Raw genomic sequence first — 15,897 nt, 5'->3', positions numbered from 1 at the left:
TGATTTCATACCCATCTAGATAGCATATCTAGAACTATGAGTATGAATATTGTGTTATTTTTTTCATATAAGATGAAATCTTGTTATTTATTAAAAAATAGATGTTATTTGTTAATATGTTTGTCCCTGCGTCAATGAAAGAGAGCAGAGTTCTTCTGGTATTTATCTTGCTGCATAATAAGTTACCCCAAAACTTAATGCCTTAAAATGCTACTTTTTAAAAATTTTATTTTGGAGAGATGGAATGAGTGCAAGCAGAGAAGAGGGTCAGAGGGAAAGAGACAGAATCTTAAGCAGGTGTCTATGATCAGTGCGGAGCCTGATGTGGGGCTTGATCCCATAACCCCGAGATCATGATCTGATCCGAAATCAAGAGTAGGAAGCTCAGACGGAGCCACTCAGGTGCCCCAAAACACTGCAGTTTTACTATCTCACAGTTTCTACGAGTGAAACGGTCATGTATGTGGCTGAGTGCTTGTGGCCAGGAGTCTCTCATGAGGTTGCGGTCACTGGCAGGTTTGGCTGGAACTGGAGAAACCACTTCCAGGATGACTAAACCCAGCGGCTCCGATGGTTAACTGGAGCCTCAATTCTTTCCACGTGGCTGCTCCCCAGGCTGCTTCAACGTCCTCACAGCATGGTGACAGGCCTCCCCCAGAATGAGCATGCGACAGCAAGGTGGGAACTTTAATGGCTTTTATGGCCCAGCCACATAAATCATACATCATTTCAACAATATTCTATCAGTTACGAAGTTCAGCTCTATTCATCGGGAGAAGGGATTACACAAAAGTGTGAATCCCAGCAGCCATATAATTGGGGAGTGCCATTTTGGAGGCTACCACAGCACTGTAACACATCCGCAGGGTTTCCCTCAGTGCTTGAAATGTACTAAGGAATCACAACTATGGAATGACTTTTTAAGAGTTGTTTGAATAGGATTTCCACCCTACATCTTAAGGACACATAAATGCTCATTTTTTCATGCAGTTATTTGCCTTTAATGATGTGCATTTTCATAGAAGATAGCCACAGGACTTAAACATAAAACTATGTTTAATTGTGGGTAAGGCACATCTTAGATGTTCTCCAAGCTTTCTCTTTTTAAGCCCTTCTGATCTTATTCCTTCCCTGCTTAAGAGCCTAGAGTGGCTTGTCTTCTCTGTGACCCTCCTCTTTTCTTTCCCCATATACCAGGCTCTGCTCCGGCTTGGGTGACCTTCTCAAAAGTCCCTGAAAGCGCTGTTCTTTTATGTGCTGTGCTCTCTGCTGGGGGGCGGGAGGGTGTGGTGTCTTTCTTACTCCTACTCGCACACTTGAAGACCCATCTTGAACATCACCTCCTCAGTGAAACCTCACAAGAAATCCTTGTTCTTCTGCCATACTGAAGATTTTTGTCTCCATTGTAACACTGTCATTTTGGTAGTACATGCCAGTTATTCGTATGCTTGTCAATCTTCCTACGAGTTTATGAACTTTTCCAAGATAGGGACCATCTTTAGATCCCAAGTGCCTCGTCCAGTGCAAATATTTGTTGGGTTCAGGTGATGGCCATCAAGTTCTCTACAGTGTTAATGGGCAGCAGTGCTTATTTTACCCCTCTGTGGCAGCAAACTACAGCATTGTTTCCACCTGCGAATGAACAGTTCAGCCAGGATGGCTATTCACCAAATTGTAGTTGGTGGATTTGAGGGGGAGTGAAATTACAGGAGGCCCTCACTTTCCATGCTATTTTTGCATTGTTTGAATAATAGCATATTTTTTCATAGGGAATATAGCATTCTTATAGAAAAGTACAAAAAACAAGTAGTTATGAAGAAGTTTAACTTACAGTCTACTCGAAAGTATGTCAGAATAACTTGTCAACTTGTACACTCGGTTTAAGCAATATGAAATGTAACACTCAAATAGAAGATTACTTCATGAAAATGGCTCAGTGCTGTGTGTATGTGTGTGTTGTTTTAGTATTATTCTAGTTCTGAAAAATGTTGGTATTTTGATAGGGATGGTATTAAATCTGTAGATTGCTTCAGATAGTATGAATGTTTTAATAATATTGACTCTTCCAATCCATAAGCATGGGATATCTTTCTATTTATTTGTGTCGTCTTCAATTTCCTTCATTGTTGTATAGTTTTCAGAGTACAGGTCTTTTCTTGGTTAAGTTTATTCCTGGATTGTTGTTGTTGTCATTGTTATTTTTGGTGAAACTGTAAATGGGATTGTTTTAAATACTGTTTTTAAAACTCAGCATTATGGCTCTTTATACTTACTACATCAAAAAATCAAATCTTTAAAAGAAAATTTAAGTAATTAAAAAATTAAGTAATAAGGGAAACTATTAGTAAATAAGGCCTGAAAATATTAGAACAAAAAATTGTGTACACATTATGTTTACAACTTCATAAAAATATAGATAACTGTGAATAAGGATTGGAAGGGAATGTGTTTGGAAAGAGTTTATTAGGCTGGTAAGATTGAGTGAAATTTTTTTCTTCTTAAACTATCTTTATTGTTGTTAACACTGGGTTAATGAACTTTTCTTTTAAGGCCTGTTTTTATAATTACCAGAAAGGTAACGTTTTTTGCCATTTGAATTACGTTACTATCATTTTTATTTTTATGTTTTTAGATTTGATTTCTAAATAATCTTTATACCTAGTGTAGGGCTTGAACTCACACCCCCAAGGTCAGGATGTTACGATCATTTTATTTTTTTATTATTTTTTAGTGTTTATTTGTTTTTGAGAGAAAGAGAAAGGGGAACAGAAGATCTGAAGCGTGCTCTGCGCTGTCAGCAGAGAACCCGAAGTGGGGCTCAAACTCACAAACTGAGATGAAGACCTGAGCCGAAGTGGGAGGTTAAAACTGACCAAGCCACCCAGGTGCCCCAACATGGTGCTGTCATTTTAGTGAAATGCAGGCGCGCCTGGGTGGCTCAGTCGGTTGGGCCTCCGGCTTCGGCTCAGGTCAGATCTCACGTTGGTGGGTTCGAGCCCCGCGTCAGGCTCTGTGCTGACAGCTAGCTCAGAGCCTGGAGCCTGCTTCCGGTTCTGTGTCTCCTTCTCTCTCTGCGCCTCCCACTCTCATGCTCTGTCTCTCTCTGTATCAAAAATAAAAAATTAAAAAAAAAAAAAGAAATGCAGCAGTTGTATTGGGCACAGATGGAAAAACATAAAACATTTTAATATGTAGCACTATCCTTGATTAAAATGCTTTTGGAAAGAAGATAAATGTTTTTCATTCGTATTTCAAAAATTTTTAAACTTTTATTTATTTTTGAGAGACAGCATGAATGAAGGAGGAGCAGAGAGAGAGAGGGAGACAGACACAGAATCCAAAGCAGGCTCCAGGCTTTGAGCTGTCAGCATGGAACCCGCCGCGGGGCTCGAACCCACTATGAGATCATGACCTGAGCCGAAGTCAGTCAGATGCTTAACCGCTTAACCGACTAAGCCACCCGGCGCCCCCATTCTCATTTTAAAAAGCAATATCATTTCCCCCACATTATTCTGCCACTCAAAACCAGCCATTTGGGAGCCCAGATATGGACTTTATCTAAAAGAGACAAATGAAGGAGACTTGAATCACCTGGTCCTTAGGACAACCCCAATTCTCAGCCCTCCCATTTCTTTGGGACATCTGAAACGGAGATGGAAAGTGTGGTATACATTTTAGAGAGTAAGCCTCCACCTTGCTGGGTTCTGCATGGTGAGAAAAGAGTTTGTAAAACATAGTTCTAATGTGTTGGAAAAGGTGAAGACCGTGTTGAGTTTTTAATACCCATAAATATTAATATTATCCTGAGTTTCTGGAGCAGAGCAGATTGCTATTATTTATTTTCAGCAAACAGCAGCCACATGGTTCCCCAGTGCCCAAATTCTTATCCCTGCGATGAATCAGAGCTGGTTGAATTAAACTCTACCTACGACGTAATGCATATTATACGTGAGGAACCCACCAAACATGCATCCCCGGGCACTTACACAAAAGGGAGAAGCACTTGTACCTTCTCTCCTCTCCTTTAGAGAGTTTCCTTGGAGACACCGTAGGAAGGATCCTGGATTCTTACTCTTAACTCTTTGGAATATAAGTAAATCTCTCCAGGGGAAAGATACACCTGGTGTCTCCAGCTTTTCTACCCAGAGATGCCTCCACAAGTCTCGTTCCTCCCCTTGAAATGTAAACACACTCAGTTACATCCAGGAGGGAAATCTCTAGTTTACCTCCTACGGATGTTACAGAGTAAATGCTCTCTGTAAATTTTATGTGTGTACAGTAAACCTCTCCTGTATATGTCACAGAGTTCTCTCAAGACAAGTTTCCAACCCGCTGAGTTCGTCACTACTCAATTCGTCACCGCGCTAGAAGAGGTTCACCCCGCATTCTCTTAAAGTGGGCGTCTACCCAAATCCGCTCCGCAACAACCGTTCCCGGTGACATCACGACCGCTCCGGACTCCTGATTGGAAGAGCTCAGTCATTCAACTCTCGCGATCACTCCTGCTCCAGGTTCCCTTGCTTCCCTCCCATCACCCCGACCCGGTAGTTAACAGACCACGTTGCGAGCCACGGAGACACCGTAGAACCAGATCAGTTCCGGTACTCTTCTAGACGGCTGCGACTCTTCTCAGACGCTCCCAGGCACGAGGTTTGGCCCCAGGCATTCTGTCTGTCAGACCCGCGGTAGCGCGCGACTCTTCACTGCTCTGTTCGGCCACTTTGCTAGTACAGCCTGGCGATTCGCACCAATTCCACCCGTCCTGGGGCTATCGCGAGAATTTGTCGGTTTGGGTGCTGATTTCCGGTCGCTTGGGTCTCCATGGAGACAGCACTTTAACTACTTTTTTGATCGCCTGTAATTCTCTGGACTCCACGTGGTTCGGAAATTACCCAGAGAGTGTTTGTGGGAGTCAGCCAGAAGATGTAGATGGGAGTAAAGTAGCGGTCAAAAGGGGAGCAGCCAGGGGGATTTAGGACTACAATTTGCAAAGCAAATCTTCTGGACACTGAAGGACCGTCATCAAGTGGGCATGGGGTTTTCCCTTTTGGGGAGGCCCAGTTCATCAGGACAAACGTTTAGGCATCCGTTGAGCGCGCGTAAGCACTGAGCCTATTTTTGTTTAGTCTTGAAGGTTCCAAGATCAAATCCTGCTGTAAACTTACTCGCCATTCACCAGAAAGGTCTCCCCAGTTACCTGTCTCTATACCTTCTTAAGTTTGTGTATCGGTCATTTTCCTAGGGAGTGATCCCCAATTATTCTTCTAGTTCTAAACATGTCACTTTCCAAATTCTTCCCTTAGCGTTACCATTCTGTGTTTCTTTTTATTACCGTTTTCCGTTAAGTGATTTTTCATATCACATTGCTGTAAAGCTTTCTTACTTTGCAGGTGGACCATAGGTCCCTTAAGGTCAGGACTAACGTGTCACTTTGGTATACATACCAGGTAGTGCAATATTCTATTGTTAACAGCATACCTCCCTTCTAGAGCATCTCTGACAGTGTTGGTTAGTTAATTCGTTTATCAGATATTTATTAAGCACTGAATATATGCCAGGCACAGTTTTAGAAATTGAGCATTACAACAGTGAATAAAACAGATTAAAGTTACTGTCTTTATCATGTTTATTACTAGGGGAGACAGACAATATACAAATTAACAAGTTATTGCCATTTCAGGTAGTACTAAGTACTATGAAGAAAATAAGTGAATGGAAAAGATTTGTGAATATGAGTGATGGCATTTTAGGTAGAGCAATCATGAAAGGCTTCTCATAGAAGGTGCTATTTGAGAAGAGACCTGAAAGATGAGGAAGAAATCTTGCAAAGATCTGGTGGAACAAGCATAATCAGGCAGACTATCAGGAAGGTCAAGGTCCCTTAGATAGTTAAGAGAAGATTGATTTGAGATGAAATGCAGAGGAACACAGGACCAGATAGATGACTTAGGGCCTTGAAGGCCAAGGTCTCAAGCTAGATTTTATTCTCAGTGTAAGTGGAAGCCCTTGGAAAGTTTTAAGCAAGAGAGTAATTAGATTTGGTTAAAGTTTTAAAAAGACTGTAAAAAGAAGGGACTCTTCGGAAGCAGAGGGGAAGAGAGGAGACCAGTTGTGAGGTTATTGCAAGAATCCCAAGGGCAAAGGGTTCGTTCTGCTTCTGTTTGGGTGTTTCCAGGTTTAGGCAGTTCTCTGTTTAAAAGGCAGTCCATTCCATAGTTAGACCAGAAACCTCCTCCGTTGTATTGAGCCGATTCGGCCTCCCCAAAGCTCGCACTGACTTTTCCTAATTCTATAGCAAGACAAAAGCATCTTTTTCTGACAGTCCTCCAACAACAGCAGCTGCCTTAAGTACTCTTTTCTCCAGGCCAAACACCTTTGGTTAACTGTCTAAATCAGAAATCCTGAATTAGACAATGCTTTAAAATTTTTTTGCAGTGTCTACTATTAATTCTATTGAAAATGGGTGTAAAGAAGAAGAAAGACATGCAAGTAACTGCACTGACCGTTTGCCATCAAGACCTCGAAACTTTGAGATGTAAGTGATTTCTGACTTAATTTGTTTATTTCTTTTCTGGGTTTGAGAGTATTTTTATGTCAGACTCAATATCGCTTAATGTTCAGACTCTTGCTATTTAATTTTTCCATGTTCCTTACATTCAGGTTTGCATGTGAAATGGTTTCCTAAAAATTTTGTCTTCAGACTAAGTTCTGCCTGCTTTTTTTGTTTGTTTATAAATACTTAGATTTTGCATAGTGCATAGCAAAAGCAAATTCATTTGTATACATTGTTAAATCCTTGAAATGTTTGTGTGTGTGTGTGTGTGTTACTCTAGCTCTGGCTGATGAGGAAGGAAAGAATCTAGCTTCTTTGCTATTACATTGCGTACAACTCACAGATGGAGTGTCACAAATCCATTGTGTTAAACAGGTAAGACTGAATTGATATTCATTGATGCATCTTGAAGAATATCATAGCATGCTGTTATGAACTTTGAAAATTAACTGATAATTTTTGGTTCATGATTCTTAATATCATGTATCATTAAAGAATAGGTTTTTCTTTTCCTTTTCTGTTCATTGTATAATCTTATTTTATTAGTAGAAGCCATATGCAAGCTTCCACTATGATTGGAGCTGTAAAAAATGGAACATTGAGACAGTTGCACATACCTTTTTTGTGGAAATAAAAAAAAAGTTATTTGTATTGATCTAAGTCTTTAAAACTTTTTAGCAGACACATTAAAAAGTTAATTTAAAATGTAAACACTCTCCTTACCAGTAAGTATCTCAATATTGGCAGTTACCATTTGAACTTGAATAATTTTTTTTGGAAAGCAATTATATATATTATTGGTTTTTCAATAGGGCTACCGAATTCCTATAACTTGAGCCATTAACAAGTCTAATTCTTAATAGAGGTGGGTCTGGAGGGTAAAATGGAAGCTGGGGGTATGGGTTAAAAGTTAAAAAATATTAAAATAGGTATTTAAGTCAGTATCCTTAACAATATAATGTAGAAAATATTTTACATTATAATTGAGACTTAAAAGAGTGTTTGAAACTGTTACTTTGCTATATATACTTGATATTAAACAAAAGTACTATGACTTTGAATTTTTTGGATTTTAGATCGTGCCTTTACTGGAGAAGGCAGATAAAAACGGTGCGTGTGATCCCAGCATTCAAAGTTGTTTGGATATTTTAGCAGGCATTTATTTTTCTTTGAGTCTAAAGAATCCCTTAAAGAAAGTCTTGGCAAGGTAAGGAAAAAAAGGAAGTTAAGCATTATAAGTGTCCAATTTGAGCAAAAGTAACCAGTACTAGAGTTCTCCTGGTTTGGTAAAACTGAACTGAAGTCTGTTACTAACAAATCATTTATATGGTCATTGTTTTGTTTACTTATTACAACTTTTATAATATGTAAAAAGACTTTTTAGGTCATAGACGTTAATAAAACAGGCTATGGGCTATAGTTTACGGACTCCTGGCTCAGTTCATTTGTATAAGTGCAATTCTTGGTTAGGTTAAATCTGTCATCCTGCTATTTCTTTTTCCTCTAGTTTTCCAATTTGTTCTTTGTTTAAACACATTTTTAATTACACAGGTAATATAGGAATATATGCTTAATGTAAAGACTTCAAGCAATACAGAAGTGAACAAAATAAAAAATGAGCCTTCTATTTCACTCTTTCAGGCCTATCTTACTTTACTCATTTTTTTTCTTTTTTCTTTTTGGTTTATTTATTTTTGAGAGTGGGGGGCATGTATGGGTCCGACAGGGGAGGAGCAGAGAGTAGGGGGGAGAGAACCCCAAGCAGGCTCCCACTGTCAGCATGGAGCCCGATCTGGGAGATCATGACCTGAGCTGAAACCTAGAGTCTGGTGCTTAACTAGCTGACTGAGCCATCCAGGCGCCTCTATTTGACTTTCTTTAGTAAAGGTCATCACTTAACATTTTGGTATCTATCTCTTTAGACCTTTTCTTGGGTTTAATATGTATTATATTTCCATTTTGATTTTTTTGTGCATAAATGTGATTATACTCTACTTATTGCTCTGTAGCTTGTTTTTTTACTGAAGAAGATCTTAGAGGGGAGCTTGGGTGACTCAGTCATTGAGGGCCTGACTCTTGGTTTCAGCTCAGGTCATGGTCTCTCAGTTTGTGAGTTTGAGCCCCACATCAGGCTCTGTGCTGACAGTGCAGAGCCTGCTTGGGATTCTCTTTCCCTCTCTCTGCCCCTCCCCTGCTCCTCTCTCTATATTTCTCAAAAATAAATAAATAAACTTAAAAAAAGAACATCTTAGAGATAGTTCCAAATCAATATAGTCCTTATTTAAAAAAAAAATTGTGTTAAAAAACACATAACATAAAATTAGCCTTCTTAACCATTTTTGAGTGTTAAGTACATTTACATTGTTGTACAGTGGATCTCTAGACCTTTTTCATCTTGCAGAACTGCAGCTCTATACCCATGAAAGAACACATCCCCATTTCCCCTCGCCCAGGCCCTAGCTACCACACTTCTTTCTCTTTCTATGAATTTGATTACTTCAGTTACCTCATGTAAGTGGAATATTTGTATTTGTCCCTTTTTCAGTTGGCTTATTTTACTTAATATAATATTCTCAAGGTTCATCCATGTTGTAGCATGTAGTGGGATTTTCTTCCTTTTTAAGATTGAGTTGTATTCCAGTGTCCACATGTACCACATTGTATTCGTCCATTCAACTGTTGATAGACATTGCATCCTCCCCTCGGCTGTGGTGGAGAATGCCGTGTGAACAAGCCGGGTGTGTAAATATCTCTCTGACATCTGCTTTCAGTTCTTTTGGCTAGTGAAGTGGGACTCCTGGATCCTATGGTAGTTCTATTTTTAGTTTTCTGAGGAGCTGCCATATTGTTTTCCATAATGTCTTTACTATTTTACGTTCCTGCCAGCAGTCCTTAACTTTTCTTACAGCTATAAATAATCCATAATATGGACATACCAAAATTTATGTGTCCTTCATTACATATTATTTAGTCACTTTCTCACTGATATTTAGTGTTTGTTTTCATATTTAAAAAAAATTTTTTTAATATCTTTATTTTATTTTGAGAGAGAGAGAGAGTTAGCGGGGAAGGGACAGAGAGAGACGGAGACACAGAATGTGAAGCAGGCTCCAGGCCCTGAGCTGTCAGCACAGACCCAACGTGGGGCTCGAACCCACGGACTGTGAGATCATGACCTGAGCCCAAGTCGGCTGCTTAACCAACTGAGCCAGCCAAGCGTCCTAGTGTTTTGTTTTCATTATTCCAACAATGATGCAGTGATATTCTTAATCACACATATAATTTTATGTGTATTTCTCTGAGATAAATTCCTAGAAGTGGAGTTTCTTCACCCAAACCATTGCTAAACCATACACTCGCTAACAGTGAACGAGAGTGCCAGTGTCTTTGTACCTTATAATGCTGGATAATATTAATCTTTAGATCTTTAAAAGCTAATGGGTAAAAAATAGCATTATGGTTTATTTTTCATTTCCCAGGTTACTAGTGAGGTTGAATACTTTTTAACGTGTGGCGTTTGACTATTTGTGATTACATATTTTTTGTATGTCTTGTTAGAATGCCTTTTTTTTTTTTCTTAAGTAAGTTTATTTAATGTGTCAAAAAGTAAATGATCAGATACTGGCCAGTTCTAGGATTTGGGTGAAGCAGTCAGCCGTGTCATCAAAGATCGCGATGTTCTCCATTTTTCTCCCACGTGCTGGCCATATCTTCCCTCAGAATTACCAGGGGCTGTGGCACTTACAAGCATCTTAGACCGACATGAGTACATCCGGAAAAAAAAGAGGAGGAGATTTCCTCTTTTCCAACTCTTTTATTGAAGAGAAAACATTTTGCAGAAGGTCCCAGGAGAGTTCCAGTCTCTTTCTGTTGTCAAGTTTGGGTCCTCTACCCTCCTTCTGGCTTTAAGAATGGCTGAGAAGCAGGGCCTCTGTAGTGGGAGGTGGGTTTTGCCGCTAAAGAAGGGCATGCAGAATGCCTGCAGGAAGTCAGTCTCCTTGATTTGTAAGAGCTCTGTGTAGATGACATGCCAAATACACGCCTTTGTTTTGTTACTTGTCTCTAAACTTTCTTTATGGTGTCTTTGCTTCATAAAAATTATAAATTATTTTTGGTAATCAAATCTAATATTTTTCTTTGTATAGATTTATGAATTTCATGCCTTATGTATGCTTTCACTAGTATAAGATCATGTAAAATTACTTGCTTGTCTTTTTTAAAAAATACTTTATTTATTTTTGTTTAATTTTTAAATTCATCTGGAATTAAGCTTTGAGTGGAGCATAAGTTAGAGATCCAGTTTAGTTTTCTTTTCCATAATGGGGGAGCCACTTAACTCCAAACTTTTGAATAGTCTATCTTGCCATGTATTTGGAATGCCATTTTATTATGTTCTTTGTTCCTGTAGAAACAGATTCAATTTTAGATTTGGGTCTATTTGTTTACTTACCAAACACCACACTTTTCATTTACTATAGTTTGATAATGTAGTTTAATTATATACTGAAGCAAGTCACCCCTTTGGTGACTTTTCTTTTTCCGACTGTTTTTCTAAATTCTTTTTTCTTCCAGAAGAGCTTTAGAATTCTTTAGGCAATTAAAAAAAAATGCCTACTGTTAAAATTTTTTTTAATGTTGATTCATTTATTTTTAAAGCTTTTGTTTAAAATTTATTTTTGAGAGCGAGAGAGAGACAGTATGAGCAGGGGAGGGTCAGAGAAAGAGGGAGACACAGAATCCAAAGATAGGCTCCAGGCTCTGAGTTAGCTGTCAGCACAGAGACTGACGCAGGGCTTGAACCCACAAACTGTGAGATCATGACCTGAGCCGAAGTGGATACCTAACTGACTGAGCCACTCAGGTGCCCCTGTTTATTTTTGAGAGAGAGAGAGAGAGAGAGAGAAGACAGAGTGTGAGCAGGGGACGGGCAGAGAGAGAAGGAGACACAGAATTTGAAGCAGGTTCCAGGCTTTGAGCTGTCAGCACAGAGCCTGATGTAGGGTTCAAACCCACAAACTGTGAGATCCTGACCTGAACTGAAGTCAAAAGCTTAACCAGCTGAATCACCCAGGTGGCCCCCTAGTGGTTTTCATTTAGAGTAATTGAGATAAAATTGACACTAAATTAAATTTATCTATTCAGTGAAAAAGAGCAAAAAAAAGAACACATGTGCACGAGCAGGGGAAGGACAGAGAGAGAGAGAGAATCCCAAGCAGGCTCTGCACTCCTTGCTGAGTCCAACGTGGGGCTCATTCTCATAACCGGGAGATCATGGCCTGGGCCCAGATCAAGAATCCAACACAACCAGCTGAGCCATCCAGATGCCCCTATTCAGGAAACTTTTTTTGACCATCTACTCTGTGTCCCCTAGGCATTGGGGATACAGTGAATAAAACAGTTTAGAATGGAGGTTACATTCTAGGAGGAAGATTGAAAACAGTCAAAATAAATAGGATTAGATGAAGTGAATACTATGGAGAAAGATAAGGCAGTGATGGGGGATGGGAGCATCAAGGATGGGGTGAAGGTGACAATTTAAAATATGGTGGTCACTTCAGATATCTTGGCTAAAATGTCATTGAAAAGGTGATATTTGAGACTGACCTGAAAGGAATGAGGGGATGATTTTTGGGTCTCTTTGAGGGAGAAGCATCAGTTGCAGGAAATAGCAAGAGCAAAGGTTTTGTTACATTGTTGCCGCAGGAAAGGCCATGTAGCTAGGGCTAAGTGAACGAGGACCAAGGAAGATGAGGCTGGAGAGATAATGGTGGGGCTAGAGTTTGTAGAGTTTTGTAAGTCACTGTCAGCCCTATGGCAACTAATTTGACTGGGATGGACATGTTGGACAATTTTAGGCAGAAGTTTAACACTTTATATACTACCCCTCTGGCTACTCTATTGAAGAGTGAGGCAAGATGGAAGCAAGGAGTTCAATAATTGTGGCATGAGCTTAAAATTTTCTGGCTGTATTTTGCAGATGTAGTTTGTATTCCTTCATTTGTATGATTCCCTTCCCACTCCATCTATCTACTTACTACATGGTTGTCAGATTTTTAATTATTTGTTCTTTTTCTAGCTCACTAAATGGACTACCTGAATTTTTTCTTACTGAGGCTATACAAAGTTTTACTTCTCGTCTTCAGGAAGAATTGAATACTACTGATCTATACTCTTATAGGAAAGTAATTGACAATATATCTTCCTGTATGGAGAACTTTGACTTGGGTAAGCCCACTCTTTTGTAGTATTTTTTTTTCTATCATTATATTATTGTTTTTAAATGATGTTAACTTTGGTCCTGAGGCTCCCTACCAGTGTTCATTTTTTTATCCCCACAGGTAGAGCATGTGTTAATAATCTTCTTAAAAATGGTAAGTCCTATTATTTGATTTTATTCTGAGGGTGTAACTGCTTGTGCAAGTCATTTTGGAACTGGTTGTTTTCAGTTTCTTGGCAATGGGTAGAGTTTGCAGATTACCAAGGTATATTGTGTCCCTTCCTTTTAAATTTCTGCTTTTATACTATGGTATCACGTTAGGTAATAGTGACTTAAAATATTTCTTATTGACATTAAAGTTCACAGTTTTAGGTTCTGCTTTGTCATTATATATTCTTTTTATTTCAGTGCTTCATTTTCTGCAGAAGAGTTTAATTGAAATCTTGGAAGAAAATAGGCAAGTAGCATCAGTTTCTATGCTTGTGCGTGTGTGCGTGAATACTTGTGCCTGTGCGATGTCTTTGTATACAGGAAAATTTAAAGAAGTTTCCAGAATGTGCTCCATTCCATTCCTCTCTGTTAATATTAGACCTAATTATTTAAATACATTTATTAGAGGTTTGATATTTAATTTAAAAAATCAAAAAGGGGCACCTGGGTGGCTCAGTCAATTAAACGTCCAACTGTTGATTTCGGCTCAGGTCATGTCTAGGGCCATACCACCCTGGACGTGCCCGATCTTGTCAATTCAGGTCATGGTCTCACAATTTGTGAGATCGAGCCCCACATCAGGCTCTGTGTTGACAGTGCAGAGCCTGCTTGGGATTCTCTTTCCCTCTCTCTCTCTGCCCCTTTCTCCCAACCCTCAAAATAAGTTAATCAACTTTAAAAAAATCAAATAAAATTTGAGACTATGAGGAGGAGTTCCTTCCTCCCTGAGTGTCCCTTACTCATAGCATCTGTTCTTTTTTAAATGAAACATCTAGTTATCTTCCTCAGGATATTAGTGATAGGGTTTTTCCATATATATATATGTATATATATATATATACACACATATATGTATGTATGTATCATAACTTTACAAAGTCCTATTTTTCTATGTTACTAGGTTTTTTGGTTGTTGTTTTATGTTTTTGGTTACTTCACTGTGTGAAACTGGAAGCTTTCCTCAGAAGTCTGGTGATTTTTAGCCAAGCACTCATATTTAAGGATGGCGCACTGAGAGTTGATTTAAATCTGCGCACATGGGTCAGGTTGACTGCAGGTTCTTTTGCAGGCTAGTTTAGCGAGGCTATTTCGTTGGAAAACCTCTGATATCAATATTGTTAGGTCTTTTTGCGTGGGTAGTGGATTCGCCATGGAACCAAACCATTGGCTTAATATTCTGGTTGCTGAGGGAGCAAAAAAAGCTGAGGTTGTGGCAGTTGGCATTCATTGTTCATATATTTGCCTAACTCGTCTCTTTGCAATCTGGTGTTGTTTTGCCTTCCCTAGAGGTAAGCCACTTGTCTGCTGGTTCTTCAACAGACTTGTAGCCAGTCTTATTTTCAGCCCTACATTTATTTCCACATCTAGGAGTACCAGTGCCAAGTTTCTTAGCTTTTTGGAGCTGCAGATCAGGTCGTTTTGGGGATTGTTCTCTGGCTTAGAATTTTGTTGATTCTGCTAAGTTGGTTATTACCTATCTGCTTTGTGGCTTCCAAAGATTTATTGTTATTGTCTTGTTGTCTGTCTGTTCCCCTTAAGTATTTATGCCTTTTTATGTGGTTGGTTTACTGAGGTTCTGGCAGAGAATAGAGGAATAGAGGTAATGTCTGTGTGCTATTCTTTTTTTTAATTAATTAATTTTTGTTTTAATTCCATATACTTAACATACAGTGTTATATTAGTTTCAGGCTATTAGAGTAATTCAGTAATTCTGTACATGACCTGGTTCTCATAAGTGTGGTCTTTAATCTCCTTCACCTATTTCACCCCTCCCCTAACCAGCCTCCCCCCATCTGTTTGTTTTCTGTAGTTAAGTCTTTTTCAGTTTCTCTCTTTTTTCTTTATTCATTTGTTTTGTTTCTTAAATTCTGTATATGAATAAAATTGTATGGTATTTGCCTTTCTCTGACCAACTTATTTAGCATTACACCTTCAAGACCCATCCATGTTGCAAATGGCAAGACTTCATTCTTTTTTATGGCTGAATAATATTCCACTGTAGTATGTATGTGTGTGTATATATGTATATGTATATGTCACATCTTCTTTATCCATTCGTCTGTCAGTGGACACTTAAGGTTGTGTCTGTATCTCGGCTATTGTAAATCATGCTGCAGCAAACATAGGGATGGACATGTCCTTTCAAATCACATGTTTTTATATTGTTTGGGTAAATACCCAGCGGCTGTACCAGTTTGCATTCCCACCAACAGTGCACAAGGGTTCTGTTTTCTCCACGCCTTCACCAGCACTTGCTGTTTCCTATGTTTTTTATTTTAGCCTGTGTGTGCCATCTTTAACCCAAGGTCTCCTTTTGTTTTACCAGGAGTGCCTTCTCTGTCTCTTTAGGTTCTTCCTCTGCTCATCTCTTAAATGTGGGTTCTCTCCTTGTTATTCTGTTTGTTCTTACTGCTTAATACCATCTACTTCCTTGGTGTCAGGTGCTATCTATATATTCAAGATTCCCAGATTTATCACTCCAAGTTAGATCTCTTCCCTGAGATGGTGGATTCATATAGTCATTTGCCTCCTGGACATCTCAACTTGGATGTTTTATAGGTGTCTCAAATTCACTGTGTCCAAAAGAAAATTCACCGCCTTTTTACCTCTACCCACTAATAACTTCTCTTCTTTTTTCTATCTTTTGGAATTTGCCTATCCTACATTCATCACATAAATAGCATACAATTTTCATTCTTTTGTGTGTTTTCAGGGTTAATCCATATTGTAGCATGTATTAGAATTTTATTTCTTTTTTTGGCTGAATACTGCATTCCATTGTATGTATGTGTCACATTTTGTTTATCCATTCATCTGTTGAAGGACAGATGGGTTGTTTCTTCTACCTTTTGGCAGTAAATAATGCTGCTGTACACATCATCATGCAAATATCTGTTTGAGTCTCTACTTTCTGGAA

General features: G+C 38.9%; 1 protein-coding gene across 6 annotated transcripts in view; it reads left to right on the top strand.

Moving 5' to 3' along the window:
• Positions 1 to 4,524: 4,524 nt before the first annotated feature.
• THADA (THADA armadillo repeat containing) overlaps positions 4,525 to 15,897 on the top strand; it is a 316,857-nt gene continuing 305,484 nt past the window's right edge. For 2 of the 6 annotated variants that reach the window (XM_029937261.1, XM_029937260.1), the window contains exons 1-7: positions 4,527 to 4,650; positions 6,436 to 6,535; positions 6,834 to 6,928; positions 7,630 to 7,760; positions 12,630 to 12,778; positions 12,892 to 12,924; positions 13,179 to 13,227. In XM_029937261.1, coding sequence (XP_029793121.1) covers positions 6,460 to 6,535; positions 6,834 to 6,928; positions 7,630 to 7,760; positions 12,630 to 12,778; positions 12,892 to 12,924; positions 13,179 to 13,227 — 533 coding nt within the window. In that variant the 5' untranslated portion in view covers positions 4,527 to 4,650; positions 6,436 to 6,459. Of the gene's footprint in view, positions 4,651 to 6,435; positions 6,536 to 6,833; positions 6,929 to 7,629; positions 7,761 to 12,629; positions 12,779 to 12,891; positions 12,925 to 13,178; positions 13,228 to 15,897 lie in introns of all 6 variants that reach the window. The other 4 variants (XM_029937262.1, XM_029937259.1, XM_029937256.1 and 1 more) reach the window with 4 other exon arrangements.

The sequence above is a fragment of the Suricata suricatta genome, chromosome 4 (genome assembly GCF_006229205.1).
Source record: "Suricata suricatta isolate VVHF042 chromosome 4, meerkat_22Aug2017_6uvM2_HiC, whole genome shotgun sequence".
Taxonomy (NCBI): Eukaryota; Metazoa; Chordata; class Mammalia; order Carnivora; family Herpestidae; genus Suricata; species Suricata suricatta.
Note: the sequence above shows the minus strand (reverse complement) of the source record. Positions and strands in the feature narration are given on the sequence as shown.